Source organism: Eulemur rufifrons, chromosome 16 (assembly GCF_041146395.1).
Source record: "Eulemur rufifrons isolate Redbay chromosome 16, OSU_ERuf_1, whole genome shotgun sequence".
In the NCBI taxonomy this organism is placed as follows: domain Eukaryota; kingdom Metazoa; phylum Chordata; class Mammalia; order Primates; family Lemuridae; genus Eulemur; species Eulemur rufifrons.
The window spans coordinates 2,579,293-2,602,321 of record NC_090998.1 but is presented as its reverse complement, the minus strand read 5'-3'; the positions used below and the strand labels follow the sequence as shown (position 1 = coordinate 2,602,321).

The 23,029-nt window shown below is 49.3% G+C and overlaps 1 protein-coding gene across 1 annotated transcript; it reads left to right on the top strand.

Moving 5' to 3' along the window:
* Positions 1–15,564: 15,564 nt before the first annotated feature.
* TMEM121B (transmembrane protein 121B) lies at positions 15,565–17,286 on the top strand. Its single transcript, XM_069491794.1, has one exon. The coding sequence runs from the start codon at positions 15,565–15,567 to the stop codon at positions 17,284–17,286; it is 1,722 nt and encodes a 573-aa protein (XP_069347895.1).
* Positions 17,287–23,029: the final 5,743 nt, after the last annotated feature.

Below are 23,029 nucleotides of genomic sequence, written 5' to 3'. Positions count from 1 at the left end.
GTGGCCATTGCTCCCCTTTCTCACTTGTTTGGGTTTCCTACAGGTCTCACAAGCTATTCCAGGCCAGGTGCAGAAGAGCAGGTGTAGTGCCGCACAATGCATGCAAATCTGTATAAGACGGGGCCAGCCACTCTGCTCTGATTCCAATCTTGTTCCTTAGTGGCTTGTCTAAACCCTGGCACCGAAACTAACAACCAGTGCCTTCATTTGTTCAATCCCAAGCTGAATGAAAATGTTACCATTTTGTGTTTTGATGGAGCCAAGTGAATAAGAAACAAAAAAGACTTTGCAAGTCCATTTGGATAGGACATTATTAACCTGGGGCAAAACTTCCAACAGGTGTTCACATTGAACATCTATAGTCACCTTGGGTCTTGAGTAATGACCTTGGAGTCAGAACACGTGGCACTTCCTCCATGTTCCCCTTGGTGGCAGCAGCTCCCGAGCTCCTGGGGACGCCTCCTCTCGGCTGCCGGAGGCAGGTGCAGTGAGTGTGTTGGTAATCAGGACACCCTGCAGAGCGGGGGTTGCCGTAGCAACGGGATGCTGCTTTGAGGGTGGAATTTTAAAATATCTCAGTTATAATAGTTTTTTTTTTTTAACATCATTCTGTCACTTCCCCAGTGCTTAGTCGTGCTGCTGAGGTAGGCCATGCAGGGACGCCTGTTTCTCTGCCTGGGGCTCTTGGCAGCTTCTTCCTTGGAGGTTGGAGTGGGAAGATTGTCTCAGGGTGTGAACTGCTGGGCAGCTGACATCTTCAGCTTTTGCTTCCATCGCCCTCCAGCCTGTGGTTCCAAAATCTTGTGTCATTTTCTCTTCTTGTGGGGCGAGAGAGAGAGAGAACAGGGGTCCAGCTGGAAACTCTTTCCCTGCCTCTCCCACTCTGACTGGAGCCTTCTGGCGTCATGGCCCCAGGAGAGCAGCCTTAGCATTCCTGAGAGTGGAGGGTGTGTTCCTTCTTCCCTCCTTGTCTGCTTCTTCCTTTGGTCTTTCTCACTTCCTCTTTTGGCTTCATGCGTTCACTCAGCGAATGACTGTTGTGTGTTTTGGAGGAGTTCTTCACTGGTTTGGCCCTGCACTTGCCCTGTCAGCTACCAAATGTTTTTATAAAGTTACAGCAGTTGGGGCAGTGTTCTGCTGGCAGAGGGAGAGACACAGTCCAATGGACAAAGCAGAGCACCCAGGAACAGACCCACACACATATGAAAATGTGGCTTAAGAAAATAAATATTTCTTGCTCATTTCATAGCCTGATGTGGGTCAGGTGGCTATTCTTGGCCTTTCCCCGTCAAGTGGTGACTCAGGCAGGGATCCAGGACCCTTCACCTGGTGATGCTGCTGTCTTCCACACGTGGCTTCCACAGTCTCTGTGGGAGAGAGGGGTGGGTGGCTGTGGGGGGGCTTATGGGCAAACCAGGCAGTGGTGTACATCACTGTGTCCACATTCATTGGCTAGGCATGTTGTTCCAATGCAGCGACCAAGGGGATGGGACATGTGGCCTTCCTCTGTGCCCAGGAAGAGGAAATGGGATTGGGCAGTGTCTAGTCTGTCTCTGTTACCATATTACTGTTTATTAGGGTAAAGAAATTCTGTTTTGCTAAGTTTTTGCTTAAATTCATGAATAAATATTAAATGTTGTTTTTCTGTATTTATTGAGTTGATCATTAAGTGTTTTTCTCCTTTAAGCTGTTAATATGATAAACTCCATGAGTAGACTTTGTTTTCATCTTTAACTCTTCCTTGCATTCGTGGGATAAAACTGAACTGGTCATGTTGCGAGTTGCTGGCTGCTACTAGCTGGTGTTTTTTCTAGGAGCTCTTTGTGTTCCTAAGTGAGACTGGTCTATGTCTTAATCCATTCAGGCTGTCATAACAGAATACCGTAGAGTAGTGTCTTACGAAGACAGAAATTTATTTTTCTGAGTCACTGGCAGATTTGGTGTCTGGTGAGGGTCATCTTCTAGGTTCCTGTTCTCCCTGAACTGGAGGCCCCCTCTCCACCTTCGACCCGGGTCCTTGAACTCTGGGCCCGGGGATGAGAGTGGCACCTTTGACAATCTCTGAATTGCCTCAGGGTCATTCTTCCATTGTGTCCTAAAATAGTTCCAGGCTTCTGGGGAGGATGACTGATCCCTACTCATCTCCTTATCTAGGGAGCTTGGCCACACCCTCAGTGTTCTTCCCCAAACGGCTTTCTAATTCTCAATATGGATAGACTGATAATTTTCCAGATCTTTAAGGTCTTGCCCTGTTTGCCTAACAGTTCCATCTTGAAGTCGTTTCTCTCTTGGTGAATTTTACCATAAGCAGTCAAGAGGCCACTCTTTTAACACTTTTATTTAGAGATTTCCTCAGCCAAATACCCAATTTCATTGCTCACAAATTCTACCTTCCATAAAACCCTAGAACACAAACATAATTCAGCTGAGTTCTGAATTGTGTTCATAGACGGACATCTTCGTGCCATGTCCTCACATGGTGGAAGGGACAAAGGCTCTCTCTGGAGTCTTTTTTATAAGGGCACAAATCACATTCATGAGGGCCCCTCCCTTTGATCTAATATCACTTCTCAAAGGCCCCACCTCCAAATACCAGTACACTGGGGATTAGGTTTCAACATATAAATTTTAGGGGGACATAAATATAAATATAATAGCTGCCTATATTTTTAAAACATTTTTCTTTGCTGTTTTTGATATTGATTATATTACCCTCATAAAATAAATGTCAACCCAGTCCATCTTTTTCTATTTTCTGGAACAGCTGAAGGTGGGATTCTCAGTTCCTTGACTATTGGTGAAACACACAAAACCATCTGGACCCGGTAAATTTTAGGGGAGGATACGTTTAATTACTGATTTGATTTCTTTAATAATTAAATGTATATTCAGATTTTTCTACTTTGACAGTTTAGAAAAGTCACAGTTTTCTAGGGAATTTTCCATTTTCTGTAAGTTTTTGAATATATTTGTATAACATTGTTTATACTATTTTATTATTAAAAACTGTATTGTTTCTGTAGTGAGGTCTCCTTTTGCATTCTGAATGCTTGTTGATGCTTTTTCTCTTTTTCTCTTTTATTCTTAATAAATCATGCCACATAGTTCGGTATTTAAATGTTAGCTCATGCAGTGGCTCACGCCTGTGATCCTAGCACTCTCGGAGACCAAGGCAGGAGGATTGCTTGAGCTCAGTAGTTTGAGACCATCCTGAGCAAGAGTGAGACCCCATCTCTACCAAAAATAGAAAAAATTAGTCAGGCGTGGTGGCTCATGCCTTTAGTCCCAGCTACTCAGGAGGCTGATGCAGGAGGATCGCTTGAGCCCAGAATTTGAGGCTGTACTCTAGCTGGGTGACAAAGTGAGCCTCTGTCTCAAAAAAAAAGTTTAGATTTTATTATTTCTGTTCTTTAATATTTTTTTCCTTTGGGTTTTTGTTACATTATCTCTGTTCTCTTTAAGGCTATAAATTTTCCTCTTCTGCTTTGGCTGTATCCATCCATTTTGAGAGGTAACATTTTCACCATTTAGTTCTAAATATTTTCCAATTTTCAGATACATTAGTTGGAAGTATGTTTTTAAATTTCCAAATATACAGGGAGGGGTTGATTATCTTTTTGTTAATGTGTTATAATCTAGTTGCTGTGAGGTCAGGGGATACTGTCTGTACATACATGGTCAGGTTTTGTAAATGTTGCACATATATTTATAAATAATGCATAGTTTCTAGATTTTTGGGTGCAGAGTTCTAAATTTAGAACAAGCTTGTTAATGATGTGGTTTACGTGTATATATCTATACCAATGTTTTTATCTGTTTGATCTATCAATTACTGAGAGATGTTTCTATCTCCCATTATAATTAGGTTATTTGCCAATGTCTCATAAATATTATCCTTTTTTTTTTTTTTACATTTTTTTTTTTATTTCATCTTATTGTTATGGGGGATACAGAATTGCAGGTTACATACATTGCCCATGTACCGCCTTTCCCCCCAAATCAGAGCTCCATTTTTGTGTTATATATTTTGGGGCTACTTTATTGAGTACATACAAATTCAGAATTATGATGTCTTTTTGGAACTTGGTCCTTTTATAGCAGCACTTTGTGCTGTGCATTTTCTATATATTCATTCATTTAACTCTATGAAGTAGGCACCATTATTGTCTCCAGTTTAGCAAGGGAAGAATCAAGGAAAGTGAGACTGAGTAAACTTGCCCACTCAGCTTCTAGGTGGTGGAGTCAGGATTTGCACGAGGTAGCCTGATTCTAGAGTATGTGCCCTTCACTGTTGTGCTGTAATGTCTCTTTTATCATTATATGGTGGAATTCTTTGTCCCTAAGAATATTCTTGGGCATGCAGTTTACTTTTTCCGATATTAATATAGCTATACCCACTTTCTTTTAGTTAGTATTTGCCTGGTTTATTTATATAAATGTATTAAATTATATTTATATATTTTTTCTTCAGCCTTTACTTTTTTTTGTCTTTTTGTCTTAGAGATTTTTTTTGTGTAAAAGCATATAGCTGGACATTTAAAGAAATCCAATCTGATTAGTCTGGCATTTACTAGGACGTTTATCGTGATCGCTGACTCATCAGTTTTATTTCTACTCTTCGTTGCATTCTGACTTCTGTTATTTCTGAGAAGTCTGCTGTCAAGCTAGTTGTTCACTGTAAGTAATTTGTTTTTCACTTTCTGGTTTCTCTTAAGATCGGTTTTCTTGTTTAGGTGTTCTGTAGTTTCACTTCGAAACATCTAGGAGCATGTTCATTTTTATTCATCCTGTTCAGGATTCATAGTGATTCCTAAATCTGTGGATCAGAGTTCTTTCCCCAAGTTTGGAAAATTCTCAGCTCAAATTTCTTTATTGTCTTTCCCTCATTATTTTTATCTTCTCCTTCTGGGGCTTCTATTAGAAATATTTTGGCTTTTCCCAATCTATCTTTCATGTCTTTTGCCTCTCTTTTATATATTTTCAATCACTAGCTCTCTGTACTGCATTCTAGAGAATGTCTTCAGATATATTATTAAATTTACTAACTCGCTTCAGTTGTGTCTAACTTACTATTTAACCCATCCATTAAATTTTTTCAGTGACTATACAGTAGTCCCCTCTTATTTGCAGTTTCAATTTACATGGTTTCAGTTACTCACAGTAAAGTATCATCCAAAAATATTACGATATTTTGAGAGAGAGAGAGACCACATTCATATAACTTTCATCACAGTATATTGTCATAATTGTTCTATTTTATTATTGTTGTTAATCTCTTATGGTGCCTGATTTATAAATGAAATTGTATCATAGGTATGTATGTATAAGAAAAAACATAGTGTGTGTATATATATATATGTATATAGGGCTTGGTACTATCTGCAGTTTCAGTCATCTACTGGGGGTCGTGGAATGTATCCCCTATGGATAAGGGGAGACTACTATATATTTGAAATCTGAAGGATTTTTTTTGTTTTTTTGGGGGGAGGCATCTCAGGTGGGACTGAAGTTCTTTTTTTGATCTTTTTCTTTCTTGTGTTAGTTAGGTGATTTTTCATAGTGTAAAATTTTAAAATTCCTTTAATGATTTATTTATTTATTTATTTATTTTTGAGACAGAGTCTCACTCTGTTGCCCAGGCTAGAGTGAGTGCCGTGGCGTCAGCCTAGCTCACAGCAACCTCAAACTCCTGGGCTCAAGCAATCCTGCTGCCTCAGCCTCCCAAGTAGCTGGGACTACAGGTATGCACCACCATGCCCAGCTAATTTTTTCTATATATATTTTTCATGTCCATATAATTTCTTTCTATTTTTAGTAGAGACAGGGTCTCACTCTTGCTCAGGCTGGTTTAATGATTTTTTAAAACTACATTTGGAGTTATTTTCTTAGTGGTTGCTTTAGGGCTTGTACATACTAGCTTATCAGAATCTACTTCAGATTTATACCAACTTAATTCCAGTGAGATATAGAAACTTCTTTCTATATAGCTCTATTTCCTTTTTCACTTTTTTGTGATATTCTTATATATGATATATGCATAGCATTAAAACTATCTATCTATGTCTATATCTTTTTTACACCATTTCTGGTTCTTTTCATTTATTTTTGCGAATTGAGTTACCATCTGGTGTCATTTCCTTGCCTTAATACAGCTTTGCTCTCACCTGCCTTCTTCGTGCTGTTATTGTCAAATATAATACATTTCTATATGTTAAAAGCCCAACAATACAATTACAACATTGTTGTATGCAATTGATTTTTAAATAAATTAAGAGAAAAAAGGAGAAGAAATATGCAATTACACTGTCTTTTAAGATACCTATGTAATTATCTTTACTGGAACTCTTTGCTTTTTTGTGTGGCTTTGGAGTACTGTCTTGTGCCGCTTGCTTTCAGCCTGAAGAACTTCTTTCAGTATAATATTTCTTGTAAGGCGAATCTGCTAACAATGAGTTCTCTCAGGTTTTGTTTATCTAGAAATGTATTTCACCTTCATTTTTGAAAGATAGTTTTGGTGGATGTAAGATTCTTGTTTACTTTTTTCTTTCAGCATTTTGAATATGTCTCCCACTGAATTCCGGCCTCTACTCTTTCTGAAAAGTTAACTGTTAATCTTATTGGGGTCCCCTTGTGTATGATGCCATTTTTCTCTGGCTGCTTTAAAGATTTTTTTCTTTGTCTTTAGCTTTCAACATTTTGACTATGATGTTTCTGGGCATGATCTCTGTGTTTATTCTACTTGGAGTTTGTTGAGCTTCTTGGATGTATACATTAACATTTTCATTTAATTTGGGAATTTTTCAGACAATATTTCTTTGAATTTTTTTCTGTTCCTTTCTTTCTCTCCTCTCCTCCAGATACTCCCATCGTGCATATGGTGATGCAGTTAATGGAGTCCCATATTTCTTTGAAGCTCTGTTCATGTTTTCCTCCATTCTTTATTCTCTCTGTTCTTCAGAGTGCTTAGTCTCTATCAGTGTTTCTTTGAGTTTGCTGATTGTTTTGCTAGCTCAAATCAATTGTTGACTCTCTTTAATGAATTTTTCATTTTGGCTATTATACTTTTCAACTCCAGGATTTCCATTTGGTTCTTCTTTTTATTATCATAATTTGTGTTTCTTTATTGACATTCTTTATCTGATGAGACATTGTCATACTTTCCTTTAATTCTTTAAGCATAGTTTCCTTTACTTCTTTGAACATATTTATAATAGCTGCTTTGAAGTCTGTCTTCAAAGTCCAGATGTCTGCCAAGTCTAACATCTGTGCCCTTCAAAGGTAGTTACTGTTGCCTTTGTATTGTTTTCTTGTATATGGGTCACACTTTCCCATTTCTTTGTATGTCTCATAATTTTTTGTTGAAAGTTGCACATTTAAGATAATATAACAACTCTAGAAAGTGATAATGATCCCCACCCTTTACCCCTACTCCCCTAGAATTTTTGTTATTGGTGTTTATTTTTTTAGTGACTTGGCCAAAAGAGCTCCATGAAGTGTATATCCCCTGCAATATGAAGCCTCTGATGTCACTCCTCAGATGATGCCTGGACATGCACACAGTCTCCCTCCCGCCTGGGATGACTGTGGTGTTAGCTGGGTTCTCTTTGACTGTCTCCTACCCTGATCTACTTGTTGAGCTTCTGGCTGGCCTGGCCTTTATTTGTCTTACATCCAGCTGTTAGTCTCCACTAATTGCTAGCTGATCACTCTGTTATTTATTTATTTATTTTTAATTTTTTTTTTTTTTTTTTGAGACAGAGTCTTGCTCTGTTGCCCAGGCTAGAGTGAGTGCCGTGGGGTCAGCCTAGCTCACAGCAACCTCAAACTCCTGGGCTTAAGCGATCCTGCTGCCTCAGCCTCCCGAGTAGCTGGGACTACAGGCATGTGCCACCAGGCCCGGCTAATTTTTTCTATATATATTTTTAGTTGGCCAGATCATTTCTTTCTATTTTTAGTAGAGACGGGGTCTCACTCTTGCTCAGGCTGGTCTCGAACTCCTGAGCTCAAACGATCCACCCGCCTCGGCCTCCCAGAGTGCTAGGATTACAGGCGTGAGCCACAGCGCCCGGCCTCACTCTGTTATTTTTGACAATGCCTTAGAGGCATAAATTGATCATATCTGATCCAATAAAGTTGGTGGGTCCCTTTGTAGGGAAGGTGCTTGAGACCAGTCTTTGAGGCTTGCCCTGACCCCAGGAGGGCTCTTTTTAGCTGTCTCTTTCCCAGGTTCTCTCTGTTAAACTTCTAGCTTCTCTCTCTTTCACTTGTTGCCATCATGGAGCTACCAGCCTCCTCTAAACTACTCACCACCGAGATCTCCAGCAGTACCCTTAGGCTTTTAATTTCCCCATACTGTGTTCCAAATAAAGCCACTCTCCTAAGGTTGAGCTACAGGGCTCTATTTCTTTTTTTTTTTTTTTTTTTTGAGACAGAGTCTCGCTCTGTTGCCCGGGCTAGAGTGAGTGCCGTGGCGTCAGCCTAGCTCACAGCAACCTCAAACTCCTGGGCTCAAGCAATCCTCCTGCCTCAGCCTCCCGAGTAGCTGGGACTACAGGCATGTGCCACCATGCCCGGCTAATTTTTTCTATATATATATTTAGCTGTCTATATAATTTCTTTCTATTTTTAGTAGAGATGGGGTCTCGATCTTGCTCAGGCTGGTCTCGAACTCCTGAGCTCAAACGATCCGCCCACCTCGGCCTCCCAGAGTGCTAGGATTACAGGCGTGAGCCACCGCGCCCGGCCAACAGGGCTCTATTTCTACACCTGCTTCTACTCATGGGCAGAAACTGTGCTATTGCTCTGGAGCTGTATACAGTGGCCCACTTCTCTTAGAGCGATACACCTTATCTGTGAGTGGAAAGGGAATGGGAGGAGGGGATGGTAGCATTTGGTTTTTACAGCTTGCCTCTCCCTGCATGGAACCTCTGCCCTATAAGTGAGCTGGGACAAGGTGATTTGGCCTAGTACTTTTGGCCTGCCATACCTGGGTTGGAGCTTCCACTCTACAGGTGGGGGCTGGGTAGAGATAGGGAGCCTCAGACCTCTCAGCTGTGCTTGGTTGGAACAGAGTTTCTGTAACACGAAGCTCAGGGGTGGGGAATGAGAAGTGCTGGCAGCCAGCCCCTCATGGGGAGAAACTGTTGTCCTAGACTGGGAGCTAGTGGGAAGAGGGAGCTCTTTCTTCTTGTCCACATAAGAGTAGAGCTTCTGTCACATTGAGCTGGGGGTGTGGAGGGAGCAGGTTGTAGTTCAAATGGCACAGACTGTTGCTGTTCTTACTGAGATTTCACTGATTTTCTTGAATAAGTGTTTTCCTATTTGCTATATGTCCTAGAACAATTTTCAGAAACTTCAAATGGTTGTTTTTATAGTTTTCACCAGTTATGGTGGTTTCCCTGGGCCAGACATTCACAGAGATCCATATCCTGCCATTCTGGAAGTACCTCGCCTTGCCTTAGTATTTTATTTTTCTATACTATTCTTTTTCATATAATTTTATTCTTTTATGTTCTTAAGCATGGTAAACATATTGGTATTACAGCCTTTATCATCTGAAATTCTTAGAGGTCTAATCTTGTGTATCTCATCTGCTGATTTTCATTCATGCTGGGTTATGTCCTTGTGTGGTTTGTAATTTGGGATTGTGAGCTCACTTTTACTGGTGTTTGATCTATGGGAATCCTGTGAGATCTGAATTGAAGGTGTATCCTTCCAGAACTGATTTATATTTGCTTTTACTAGGTGACTCATGGTTATTACCAGGCTGTGACCAATAATTATGTTACTTTCTCAGCATGGCATTATTCAAATCCCAAATATATTTATGGTATAGGCTCATGGTTATGAATTCCCAGGAAAGATTTTTGTTTCGCTTTAAGCCTAGGCCAGTACTCATTCATTTCCATGTGGTCTCCCTGTTTTGGTAGTAGAATTGTTTTTCTAGTCTACCCTTTCATTAAGGGCATAGTTTTATCCAGGAATCTCAGCTCAGTTTTCTTGCCTAGTTGGGTCTAATGCCATGTCTCCTGTCCCTTTTGGCTATTATTCAAGTTCTCATCAGTATTGTCTAGATGATCATGCCACAATGATGGAAATGTATATCTATACTGTCTAATATGGTGGCCATTAGTAACATGAGGTATTGAGTCCTTGAGATGTGGCTAGTGAGACTTCGGAATTGAATATTAAATTTTAATTAATTTAGGCTGGGCATGGTGGCTCACGCCTGTAATCCTAGCACTCTGGGAGGCCGAGGTGAGCGGATTGTTTGAGCTCAGGAGTTCGAGACCAGCCTGAGCAAGAGCGAGACCCCGTCTCTACTAAAAATAGAAAGAAATTATATGGACAGCTAAAAATATATATAGAAAAATTAGCCGGGCATGGTGGCACATGCCTGTAGTCCCAGCTACTTGGGAGGCTGAGGCAGAAGGATTGCTTGAGCCCAGGAGTTTGAGGTTGCTGTGAGCTAGGCTGATGCCATGGCACTCTAGCCTGGGCAAGAGAGTGAGTCTCTGTCTCAAAAAAAACCCCCCAAAAATTCAATTAATTTAAATTGACACTAATTTATATAAATTTAAATTAGGCATCTGCATGTGGCCAGTCCCCACAGTATTAGACAGTGTGGGTTACTGAGACGGACTACATATCCAAAGGCACTTACAGGATCACTTATTTCACTCACCATTCTGGGTTTTAGTTCCCTCTTCATTTATGGCCCCAAGAATTTCCCTTACTCTTTTGGGAGATTAGCTGTGCATTTAAAAGGATGTTATATTTTATTTAGTTTTTTTTGGTAAGCAGGGGTGATTTTATGTTATTTAGTTCACAGTATTGCCAGAACTAGAACATAGTCTCTGTGCCTCCGTTTTCCATTCCCTCCAACCCATCATTTCCACTACAAAGCAATTTTTCCAACATGCGTATCTGTTCATGCTATATTTTTGCTTTCGAGAGTTCCCTATTCCCTCAGAATGCAGCCCAAGTTCAGCCTGGCAGATGAGGTCCACTGTAACCTAGCCCCTGCCTCTTTCCTCAGCCTTATTTTGCATTGCATATTCTCCTTGTACTTCATATTCAAGCAGTGCCAAATATTTCTAATTCCTTGATGGGGCCTTGCTACTTCCTACTGTAGGTCCTTTGTTCATCTGGTTCTTGGAATGCTCTCCTGAGCTAGCTCCACTTCCTCTCTGCTAACCACCATCTGCTTATCCCTCAAACCAGCTCTCGTGTCCCATCCCCTGTGAAGGCTTTGTGGACCTTCTCCTATGCCCTGTTGTAGAAGTTGGTCATAATGTTCATAATACTTCATAGAGCTTTATCGCTTATGTGTCTATCTCCCTCCCAGGAAAGAACTTACTTTTAAAAAATCTCTGGAACCCTAGTCCCTAGGTCAGGGACTGACACATGAGACACTGATGCTGGGACTTCCCCTTTATCCCAGAGGGTGGTGGCATCACCATGAGGCATCCCTGGGGCAGCTGCAGCCACACAGCCTGGATCCAGGTATCAAGGAGCTGTGACTGGGCGTGGGTGTAGTGTCTATCTTCAGAGAGCTCGCAAGGTAGTTTTGAGGCTTCCAGCTCCTAATTGCTAAGCCTTGCAGACTCATCCTGCTTCAGTCATGAGAGTCAGTGTTTGGTGATTGTGCAGTTGAGAACCAGAGGATCCTGCTTGTGTCTCTTCCCGTCTTATGTTCATGCAGGGCGCATCTGTGGCCTCCCACACTCCTCTGACAGTTCCTTTTCTTTATTCTCACTCTGAAGGCAAAAGAGGGCGGTGAGAGTGAATAGAGCATGGATCAGTGAAGAAAAGGTCTGTGGGCCGGGCACGGTGGCTCACGCCTGTGTTCCTAGCACTCTGGGAGGCCAAGGCAGGAGGATTGCTCAAGGTCAGGAGTTCGAGACCAGCCTGAGCAAGAGCGAGACCCCGTCTCTACTAAAAATAGAAAGAAATTAGCTGGACAACTAAAAATATGTATATAGAAAAAATTAGCCAGGCATGGTGGCACATGCCTGTAGTTCCAGCTACTTGGGAGGCTGAGGCAGAAGGATCGCTTGAGCCCAGGAGTTTGAGGTTGCTGTGAGCTAGGCTGACACCATGGCACTCTAGCCTGGGCAACAGAGTGAAACTCTGTCTCCAAAAAAAAAAAAAAGGGGGGGGGTGTCTGTGCTCTGTACTAGGAAAGGGTGGGCCTGCCCCTCTGAGCCTCCCTTTCTGGCCGAGCTGACTGGGGCATTTCTCCTCCCTCCTAGCCCATCACTACTGCTTCAGGAAGGCAGGGGGCACTGGCCTTCCAGTTCCAGGAGGACAAGAATGTTAAGTGGCCGCAGGAGCCTCACCCAGTGCCCAGCACTCAACAGGTGCTCCCGGAAACATTTTTTGGATTGAAACCTGTTTGGTTTGTCCCTGTCTCCTTGTGGCCCTGCGGTCCTGGGCTGTGAGAGGAGAGTTGGTAAGTTGATGACAGCACCCAGCTGGACACAGAGTCTGGATCCGGCCCTACCTGCCCTTACCTGGCCGTGTGCTGTGGAGTGTGCTGCTCCACCTCTCCGGCTCTCGTTTCCAGGTGTTGTGTGCAAGGCGTCCAGCACAGACCCTAGGTGCTATGAGTGCTCAGCCGCTGTTTCCTTCATTTTCTAGATGAGATGTGGGATGTTTGTACCCACTTTCTAGATGAGAAAGTCTTTTTGTCTTCCTTCTTCTCATCCTTGTCACATCTGTGTCATGTCTTTGGCAAGCCCTTCCCAGGCTGAAGCCAAAGTGTGTGTGTGTGTGTGTGTGTGCGCGCGCGCGCGCGTGTGCACGGGCACAGAAGACTGAAACAACAGATATAAAGAGGAGATCCCACCCACACTTCCTCTGTTCTGCACCTTAATTTCTCCTCCTGGTCGTCTGTGGAATGTGATTCAGGGTCTCAGGCCTGAAGAAGCTGGACTAAAGAATGCCTTACAGAAAGTTCATCTAAGTCAGAAATGCAAAGAATAACTTCAAAGGACTGTTAAAATTCAAGTAACGGGGGAGGAAATCTGTGTTCACAAAGGCACCTGGGAAGAGGGGGCACGGCCTGGCAGGTGAATGACAGCGGCATGTGTGGGTGGCCACGGCGGGCGTTGGATTGGGGACAGGCTCTGCAGCATCCCGGGACTGCAGTTCTCTGCCTTCTTCAGCTGCTTCTGCTCTGTCAGCTGCTTCATAACTTGAGCAGGAGGCTTGGGTTTCCGTGTGAGCTGCTGGCTGGTGTGTCCCCTGGTGGGGCTGGGAGACTGGCTGTAATCACCCCGATTAGCAGTTGGCAGCTCCCCAGTTCACTTTTTTACCTGGACTGGCTCAGCCCTGACAGCGCCGGACCTGCTGTGTTGCTCACACATGAGTGGAAGCTGCATCCACTAAGCGGTTTATTCTCCACCTCGCCCCCGTGGGGGGCCCTCGGCACCAGCTGGCACAGCTGACTCTCTCACACCATGAGGCCTGGGAAGACCAGCTCCAAGAACCAGTGCTCCTAGCCATGGCAGCTTTGCTCCCGGGCACTGAGCAAAGTGCAAAGCTGTGGGGGAGAACTCTGAACATGGCCTTGGGAAGGAATCCAGGCCTGAAAACAGTCACTGGTGGCCCATGCTGTGAGTGAATGTTCCCCGGGAGGTTAGGACATGAGCAAAGTGAAATTATGATAACACCAGCTGCCTTTAAGTGAGTAACCTGAGCCAGGCTCCGGACTAAGCCCTGTACACACATGATCTCTCTTAACACAATGTTAAGGTAGGTGTCGGTCCCTTTACGCAGATCAATAGTCTGAGGCTCAGAGAGGTGAAATGACCAGGCTGAGGTCACAAAGCTGTGAAGTGGCAGGGCTGGGACTGCCAGCCCCAGAGCTCCTGCTCTCACTGCTGCACCTGCTCTGCCTTGCATGACGATTGGACACAACTTTCCAAAGGTGGTGTGTGCTGGGGGAGGAGGAAGTGGTGCACGTGTGAGTCCTAAGTGCCACACCTACCATGGACTGGCTATGCAGACTGACCTCCAAGAGGCTGGAGAGGGCAGGTTTGGCTGCAACTGACCCTCATTCAGGAGGCACATTTAGGGGCAAGGCCTGGGCAACTAACCACTGTGGGTCCACTGCAGCTCCCTCCCTCACGCCGTGTGACGGTCTCTGGGCAGATGAGGCCAGCAGCAGCAGCAGCAGCAGCAGCAGCAGCTTTAACGGTAATGAAATCGGGGCAATAAACTCGCAGCCTGAAGGATGTGGAGAAGGAGGAAGGGGCGGGCAAGGTTCCGCCTAGCTTCGTGGGGCTGGGAACGGCCTGTGTTGTATGTGAACCTCACATTTCTCTTGAGCCCCGACTGCTTTAGTCATTTCCTTCTACCCTTAAGCCCCTGAATACTTCACTTCTACCTTCTGCCTTCCTGAGTTGCTGCACAGAAAGCCAGTCCCAGTCAGGGGTGAGCTCCTGAGCTTGTCGATGCCCGGCTGCTGCCGCCATCCATGGGACAGTGCCTCTGTCTACTGTGGCAGGCTGTAACTGTCACCATCATCCCCTTTGAGCCTTGGATTTTAGCAAGGTGCCCATACCTCTAAATGTCCCTTTATTTTCCTCTCTGCTAGATACATCTTCCTATTATTGGCAATTTTTCAATTCCTGCTTTGAAAACCTTTGAGAATACCCAAAGCTCCACTTGGCCGGGGCCACTTGTTTGGTCCCCGTACCCAAGGAGTTATTTTCAGGGAGCTTCTCCGTCCACTAGAAACTGGAGCCTCCCTGAGAGTGGCTCATGAACCCGTGTAGGACTATGTCTGGGCTGCTGTTCTGGTCCTTCGTTTCAGTATGGCCTGACTGTTAGATTTTAAGTGCCTTAGGGAGAGGTGGCTGGCCTGTGGGGAGGGCCCTGGACGAGTGCAGGGGGGTAGGAAGCTGCCCTGCGGCCTGCGACAGAAACTGCCCACCAGGGGCAGCAGCCCTGTCGCCTGAGGCCGGTGCTTGGAGGCATGGTCTACACCGAGGCCGTGGCCTCCAGTCACTAACACTCCAGCGGGACAGCCGGTGGGACTACGGAGTGAGTGCTTAGGCACCCCGGGCGCCTCGGGGGATCCTCCCGGCGTCCCTCCTCATTCTGGAGGCTGCCTGCCCCTCCCTGCTCATCCTCGGGGCCCACGGGGCGCCCCACCCCGACTCTGACGCCGGAGCACCAAGTCCGCGTTTCCTTCCTGCTGATCCAGCGAGCCAGGCTTTCCCCTTTTCTGGGCTCGCCCCCTCCTCTCCCCCTCGAATCCAGTCCTGGTTTCCCCGCCGCCAGCCTCCCTTTCCTGCCGGCTGGGCTCGCCCCCACGCGCCCGCCCGCCGTCGCCGCCCGCTCCGCGCCTCCGCCGCCCTCCACGCCCGGCCGCCGGGGCTCGGCTCGCCCAGTCCAGTGGCTCCAGTCCGGATCTCGCTGCTGCCCGACCCGGGTACGAGTCCCCCTGCTGGGGAGGCGGCGGCGGCGGCCGGCCTCGGCTCCCCTCGGCCGCCGCGCCAGCCTGGGGTTGGCGGGGAGCAGCAGCTGGGCAGCCCCCGGAGCCCTCGGAGGACAATGCGCCCAGCGCTCGGCAACCCTCGCTGCGTCTCGTCGTCGTCCGGCTCCTTCCCTCCGCGCCCCACCGCCGCCCGGCTGCAGCCCCTCTTCCTCCGGGGGGGCTCCTCCCGCGGCCGGAGAGGCTCGGGCGACAGCAGCACCAGCACCAGCACCAGCCGGGCGGGAGGCGGCGGCAGACGCGGCGGGGGCGGCGGCGGCTCGGCGAGCAGCAGCACGGGCGCGGAGCGAGAGGACGACGACGAGAGCATCAGCATCAGCAAGCCGCTGGTGCCGGCCGCCGCCGCCGCCGCGCTCCCGGGGCCCCCGGGTCAGGGGAGCGCCCCAGCCGCCGACCCCGCGCCCGCCGCCTTCTCCTCCTCGGCCGCCACCTCCTCCTCCACCTCCACGCCCACCTCCTCCTGCAGCATGACCGCCGGGGATTTCGGCGGGGGCGCTGCGGCCGGGGCCGTCGGGGGGCCGGGAGGCCGCTCGGCCGGGGGCGCGAGCGGCCCTGGCGCGGGCAGCGGCGCCTCCTGCTGCTCGTGCTGCTGCTGCTGCCGCCCGGCCCGGCCGGGCCGCAGGGGTCGGCGCCGTTGCTGCGCCCCCAGCCCGGGGTGCCGCTGGGGCTACCAGGCGCTGTCCGTGGTGCTGCTGCTGGCGCAGGGCGGCCTGCTGGACCTGTACCTCATCGCCGTCACCGACCTGTACTGGTGCTCCTGGATCGCCACTGACCTGGTGGTGGTGGTGGGCTGGGCCATCTTCTTCGCCAAGAACAGCCGGGGCCGTCGGGGCGGCTCCCACAGCCACCACCAGCACCACCACCACGCCGCGCCGCCCCTGCACCTGCCCGCTGCCTCTGCTGGCCCCGCCGGAGCCAAGGCGCGCGGCGGCCGCGGGGGCGCAGGCGGCGCGGGGGGCAGCCTGGCGGCGGCCGGGGCAACCGGCGAGTTCGCCTTCGCCTACCTGGCCTGGCTCATCTACTCCATCGCCTTCACGCCCAAGGTGGTGCTTATCCTGGGCACGTCCATCCTGGACCTCATCGAGCTGCGCGCGCCCTTCGGCACCACCGGCTTCCGCCTCACCATGGCGCTGTCGGTGCCCCTGCTCTACAGCTTGGTGCGGGCCATCAGCGAGGCGGGCGCCCCGCCAGGCTCTGCGGGACCCCTGCTGCTGCAGCCCCAGCGGCACCGCGCCGCCGGCTGCTTCCTGGGCACGTGTCTGGACCTGCTCGACAGCTTCACCCTGGTGGAGCTGACGCTGGAAGGCCGCGTGCCGCTGCCCGCGCACCTGCGCTACCTGCTCATCGCCGTCTACTTCCTCACGCTCGCTTCGCCGGTGCTCTGGCTCTACGAGCTCAACGCCTCGTCCTGGGGCCAGGCCTCGGGGCCCGGCAGCTGCAGCCGCCTCCTGCGCCTGCTGGGCGGCTGCCTGGTGGACGTGCCCTTGCTGGCCCTGCGCTGCCTCCTGGTGGTGAGCTACCAGCAGCCCCTCTCCGTCTTCATGCTCAAGAACCTCTTCTTCCTTGGCTGCCGCGGCCTGGAGGCCCTGGAGGGCTGCTGGGACCGGGGCGGCCGGGCCTCCCCTAGTCGGGCCAGAGCGGGTTACGGCGCCCCGCCCTCCGCCCCGCCGCCACCTCCGCCTCCACCTCAGGGAGGCTCCCAGCTGGGCCACTGCATCTCGGAGAACGAGGGGGGCGCCCATGGCTATGTCAACACTCTGGCGGTGGCCTCCCAGAATTGAGGGGGCGAAGAGCAGGGGGGGGCCTTGCTTTTGGGTTGGGAGTCCCCAGCTTCCTTGTCCTTTGACCTCTCTCACCCAGATTTGATCAGGCTCTGTTTAGAAGAGGTCACTGTCAATAGGGCTAAGGGCCCATGTGTTCTTCGGCACTCCTCGGGTGATGGCAGCTTGGAGGGAGATCAGAATTAATGGTGAGGGAGGTTGGTCCACTCACCCTGCTCTCCCTTCTCCATACCCTGCCCCAGCCCCAGCCTCCAAAGGGCTGGAACCTCTGCTTCTTGCTTTTTCCCCCTCCACCCTAATTCCCACCCATTAGGGGGAAGAATGGAGGAAAGAGGGTGCTCGGGCAGGGGTGCTGGGCCTCGGGCCTGCTGCCTTGCTGGGAAGTGCTGGCCTCATTCAGGCTGTGGTTAGAGGCCATTGTCCCATGCCTTGAAATTGACCCAGAGTCCACTCTTCCGCTGATGTGTATATTGGATTTATTCAGGGTGGTAGATGCGAAGTGTATGTCTCTGTGAGTGTGCAGTGTTGTTTTCTTGTGTCTACCCTGTGGCCCCTCACAATGGGTAGGAGAGCTGAGGAGGCCATCCCCCCCCCTACTTACCACCACCCTCCTCTTTTCTGCCTGAAGTTGTGACCATGAATTCCCAGGAAACGTGGGGCCCATGGGAGAAGCTCAGGAGCTTTCTCCATCCTGCTCCTCTCTCTCAGCTGGGGGGAGGAGGGCCCATTTTCTAAGGACCAAACTGCACCCTTTCTTGGGTGAGTGAGCATTTCTACCTCCGTGCTTTCAACTTTTGTTGCATCATGCACTGATGCTGCTTGCAAAAAATAAAGACAAAATACTCAGCAGTTGCATTCAACACGACACTGGAGCCAGCTGGGTTTGGTACCAGTGTTCTTACAGGGTCTCTGGAGTATCAGCCATTGGCTTGCCAGCCTTCTGTTCTTCCCCTGCACCCAGAACGCTTGTCCTTCCCATGGTTTGGTGCTGGTTCGGCCAGATCTTGGCTCAGAGCAACAGGTTTGGTGGCGTTCCCAGATGGACATGAAGTTGGGCTTCCCATAGGCCCAGGGAAGTAGGAAGCCCAATTTCCCATGTCCTTTCTCTAGGAAGCCTGGTGTAGGTCAGAAAGGGTGGTGGTGGCCGGGCGCGGTGGCTCACGCCTGTAATCCTAGCACTCTGGGAGGCCGAGGTGGGCGGATCGTTTGAGCTCAGGAGTTCGAGACCAGCCTGAGCAAGAGCGAGACCCAACCTCTACCAAAAATAGAAAGAAATTATATGGACAGCTAAAAATATATATAGAAAAAATTAGCCGGGTGCATGCCTGTAGTCCCAGCTACTCGGGAGGCTGAGACAGGAGGATCGCTTGAGCTCAGGAGTTTGAGGTTGCTGTGAGCTAGGCTGACGCCACGGCACTCACTCTAGCCTGGGCAACAGAGTGAGACTCTGTCTCAAAAAAAAAAAAAAAAAAAAAAAAAAGAAAGGGTGGTGGTGACCTTCCTCCTCTGCTCTGGCTAAGGGTCTCACTAGGGACAATCAGGCAGTGGGACCTTCCCCAGCGATCCCTCCCCCAGTGTTAGCTTGTAGAGGGTGCTGACAGGAGACACCCAGGGGTTGCATCCTTACTGTCTTGATGTGGGACATCACTCTTGGCATCTCTGAGGCAGGATAAGTATTTTTAGGGAGCTAAGGGTGCAGGGAGACTGCGGGGAGCAAGGCCAGGAAACACTCACTCTCCTCCAGCCTCAGTAGGAGTGGGTGGAGGTGAAACGCTAAGAGTTTTTTTGCCCTCTTCTCCCTTCATATGCTTGGGAGGTTTTATGTGGTGTAATAAACCCTGGACAAGGGACTGGAAGGTGTGGATTCTAGCTAGTTCCAACTCTGTCACTCACCAGCTTTTTTTTTTTTTTTTTTTTGACACAGTCTTTCATTCCATCACCCCATCGCCCCAGGTGGCGTGCAGTGGTGCCATTACAGCTCACTGCAACCTCCAACTCCTGGGCATGCCATCCTCCTGCCTCAGCTTCCGGAGTAGCTGGGACTACAGGCGAATGACACCACCCCTGACTAATCTTTCTATTTTTAGTAGGGACAGGGTCTTGCTCTTGCTCAGGCTGGTCTCAAACTCCTGAACTCAAGCAATCCTCCTGCCTCTGCCTCCCAGAGTGCTAGGATTACAGGTGTGAGCCACCGTACCCAGCCACTTACTGGCCTTGAATGACTTATCATTTTTACTTTCTGGGCCTCAGTTTTCTCACATTTAAAAATCAGAAGTGGGATGAATGACTGAGCTGCCTTCCAGCTCTAGCATTCTTTGGATTTATGGCTCTTGAAAGCCTTGGTCAAAATGCTCCCTGTGCAGGTGGCTAGGAGAGGAGCCAGCCAGAATGCACTTGCAGAACATTCCCTGCTTCTGCAGGGCCGTGTGGAGCCTTGGCCGGGAAAGCAGGAGCGAGGGCTGTGGGCACTTGGCTGGGGCAGGGTGCAGGGTGCAGGGCCTGCCCCAGCTCTACTGTCTCTGGCCTTCCCTAGAACCCTGGCCAGAGTGGGGGACCACAAGTGCCAAGTCACTGACCACTGGCTCAGTTCCCAGGCCAAGAGCCCCTCCCTCAAGGGGCCCTCCATCTGGTGGGGGCTCATGGGCAGGGGACGCCCACGCAGATGTAGAGGGGCTGCGAGCTTGACCAGAGACTTGTTCTCCAAGCGGAATGAGGGTAAAATGTTTACACTCAAGGCACTCAACCTGCTCACCCACAGCTGACTGTATTCCACAACTAACCGGGTTTTTCCTGCCTCCTCTCCCCTCCCCTTGGCTGTCCTCACGGCTCTGGGGCCCAGGCCCCGGATGGGTGTCAATAGCTGCTCCCTCTGTTCGCATGTCCTCTCTCCAGCTTTGCTGTTTCTCTGCTACCTAATTTCAGTGACTGAAGGGACACTGTGTCTGAGCCATGCCCACCCCTGGCTGGCCCCCCAACCCACCCCATTTCAACTGTTTAGACAGCCATCTATCTCCCTGCTGGGTCTCCCTGACTGTGAAATCTGAGTGCTGTTGGGTTTTCGGTGGGAGGCTGTGATAAGTTCCAATGAGCTGCCACTTCCCTGGGCACGTCAAGAGACTGATGGTGACTGGGCCAATTGTGGCAGAGGCCAGGCCTGCTCAGGCCCTGTCTGATGGCCCCCAACTCACTCCTGGGCATCTTCCTTTACACATTTGGTGCAAGCACTTTGTGCTCCGGGGTCGGTCTCTTCCTTCTGGTGTGTTTTTCTTGAGTCCTTGTACTCACTCCCATTGCCCGGCTCATAACGAGAGACGACCCCTAAAGCTTCCTTTGCCTTACTTTCTAGGGCATCTATAGCGCAGGGGGCAAGCCTGAAATGTTCGCCATGCATCTGATAACCAAGATGGTGCCCTGTCTCCGGAGGCCAGACCGACTGCGGGCACGGTTCACAAAGAGCCTGGGCTCAGAACCTCGGTCTGCCAGCTCCTCGCCTTCCGGCACGCCAGGGCCTCCTCGCTCTGCGCACGCCCTCTCTACAGACCGTCCTGTTCTAGCAAGCCCCGGCTGAGTCCGTGGGTTTTGTGGAAGAGAGCTAGCTGTCGGTCAGAGCCTGGAAGAAGGAGGGAAGTGGCACCTCACTAGCATTTATCACAGTTTTTTTTTTCTTCTCTTTTTAAAAATAAAACCAGACTCTCTTCTGAAAATAAAAAACTTGAGATTTGTGACAAGCTTCCTGTGTGGTTTGTTTTAAGATCTTTTCTGTCCTGGTTTCTTTACTAAATTCTTAAATATCACTGTGACATTTGTCACCATTTTACAGGTTTGTGTTAACACCGTGGGCACACCTCGCCCTTCTGTTCCAAGGCGGTGGGCGCGCTGTCCCGGGAGTGAGGCTGTGGCCTAGAGCTGGTGGGCATCCAGCCGGGTTTTCTGTCAGCACAGCCAGCTCAGATGGACTCAGCCTGACAGTGACTTTCCCAGTCACCCTGAGCCTCCTCTCCCATTTCTTTCTCTCCTTCTCTCTCTCTAGGGTCTCACTCTGGTGCCCAGGTTAGAGTGCAGTGGTGCAATCATAGCTCACTGCAGCCTCAAACTCCTGGGTTTAAGAGATCCTCCTGCCTCAGCCTCCTGAGTAGCTGGGACAACAGGTGCGTGTCACCATGCCCAGCCTCCCACTTCTTTCAAAGAATAGCTTACAAAAAGGGAAACGCTTGAGAAACTAATTTCTAAACACTCTGCCCTCCCCTATCGCCCCTGCCCCAGCCAGAGCATGAGTTCTTACGTATGAGAGTAACAACTCCATGGATTTTGTCTTAACATGAAGGGTACTATTAAGTCTAAGGCAGAACATTGGGTCTGCACCAAAATCACAGTACAGTATTTTTTCTTTTTAGCACAGAGGCAGCTGGTACTACTGAAACCACTTTGTGTTGTCACCCTACAGTTTGATGCTCCTGGCTACTCCAAAGGCCACACAGGGGTTGGGCCCAGAGGACCAAGGGAGGTGGGTCACAGCCAAAGGGCCGGGAGCCAGGGCCTGCTCTGCCTCCTGCTAGCCGTCACCCGGCCTCCCAGGACTTTGCCATCCTTTGTGGGACAGGAGCAGCCTTACCTACCTCACTGGGCTGCGGTAAGAATTAGATGAGGCAACATATGCAAAATGGTCCTTTTCCCCAAGATATTTACAATTGTACAGTGGACAAAATTTACACACAAAATCATTACAGAACAACAGAAGACCGTGTCTGCATTTATTTCTAATCTGACATACAATCAGATGATTAATTTGACCAAGCATGTTGTAAGCACTCACAAATGTCTTCTAGTCAGGTACACTGGCGCTCGCTGACTCTGGTTCACTGGACAGATCAGAAGGCGCTTTGTGACGGGCAGAGCGGGGGCTTAGGGGCGACACCGCCCCGCACAGGGCTGCGTCCGGCCGGAGGAAGAGCACGAAAACACAGCATGCGGCGGACGGTCAGGCGTCCACGTGCCCTGGCCCACGCTCTCCTCACTGGCACCCCCAGGGCATCTTGTCTCCACGTCCCTGAGGCCCAGGAAGATGAGGCAGGTCGCCAACGCCACACCGTAGTCAGGAAGGGAACTCAGTTGAACCCTGGCTTGGCTGCCTCCAGAGTCCGCTGGGCAGCGGCCTCAGGCTTCAGCTGCCCACGGTGCAGCTGCCCCTCCACGGAAACTCCGACAGCTCCAGGTAAGGGCCAGGGCTGCGCGCAGTTCCCGAGCATCCCAGTGAAGAGGCCAGCGGAGTTGGCCAGTGGGACATCCACGTCAGGGTGCAGGTGAATGTCAGGGCCGGCCAGCCGCACCCTCACCGCAACCTCTCCCCTCATGGCGCTGTATATCCCCGTCCTCTACCATGCAAGGCACTGTGCCATCAGAGGTATTGATCATCATGTTAATGTAAGGCATGGCACCGTCAGACAGAGGTATTGATCGTCATGTTAATGCAAGGCATGGCACCATGATACAGAGGTATTGATCATCATGTTAATGCAAGGCATGGCACCATCATACAGAGGTATTGATCGTCATGTTAATGTAAGGCATGGCACCATGATACAGAGGTATTGATCATCATGTTAATGCAAGGCATGGCACCATCATACAGAGGTATTGATCGTCATGTTAATGCAAGGCATGGCACCATGATACAGAGGTATTGATCATCATGTTAATGCAAGGCATGGCACCATCATACAGAGGTATTGATCGTCATGTTAAT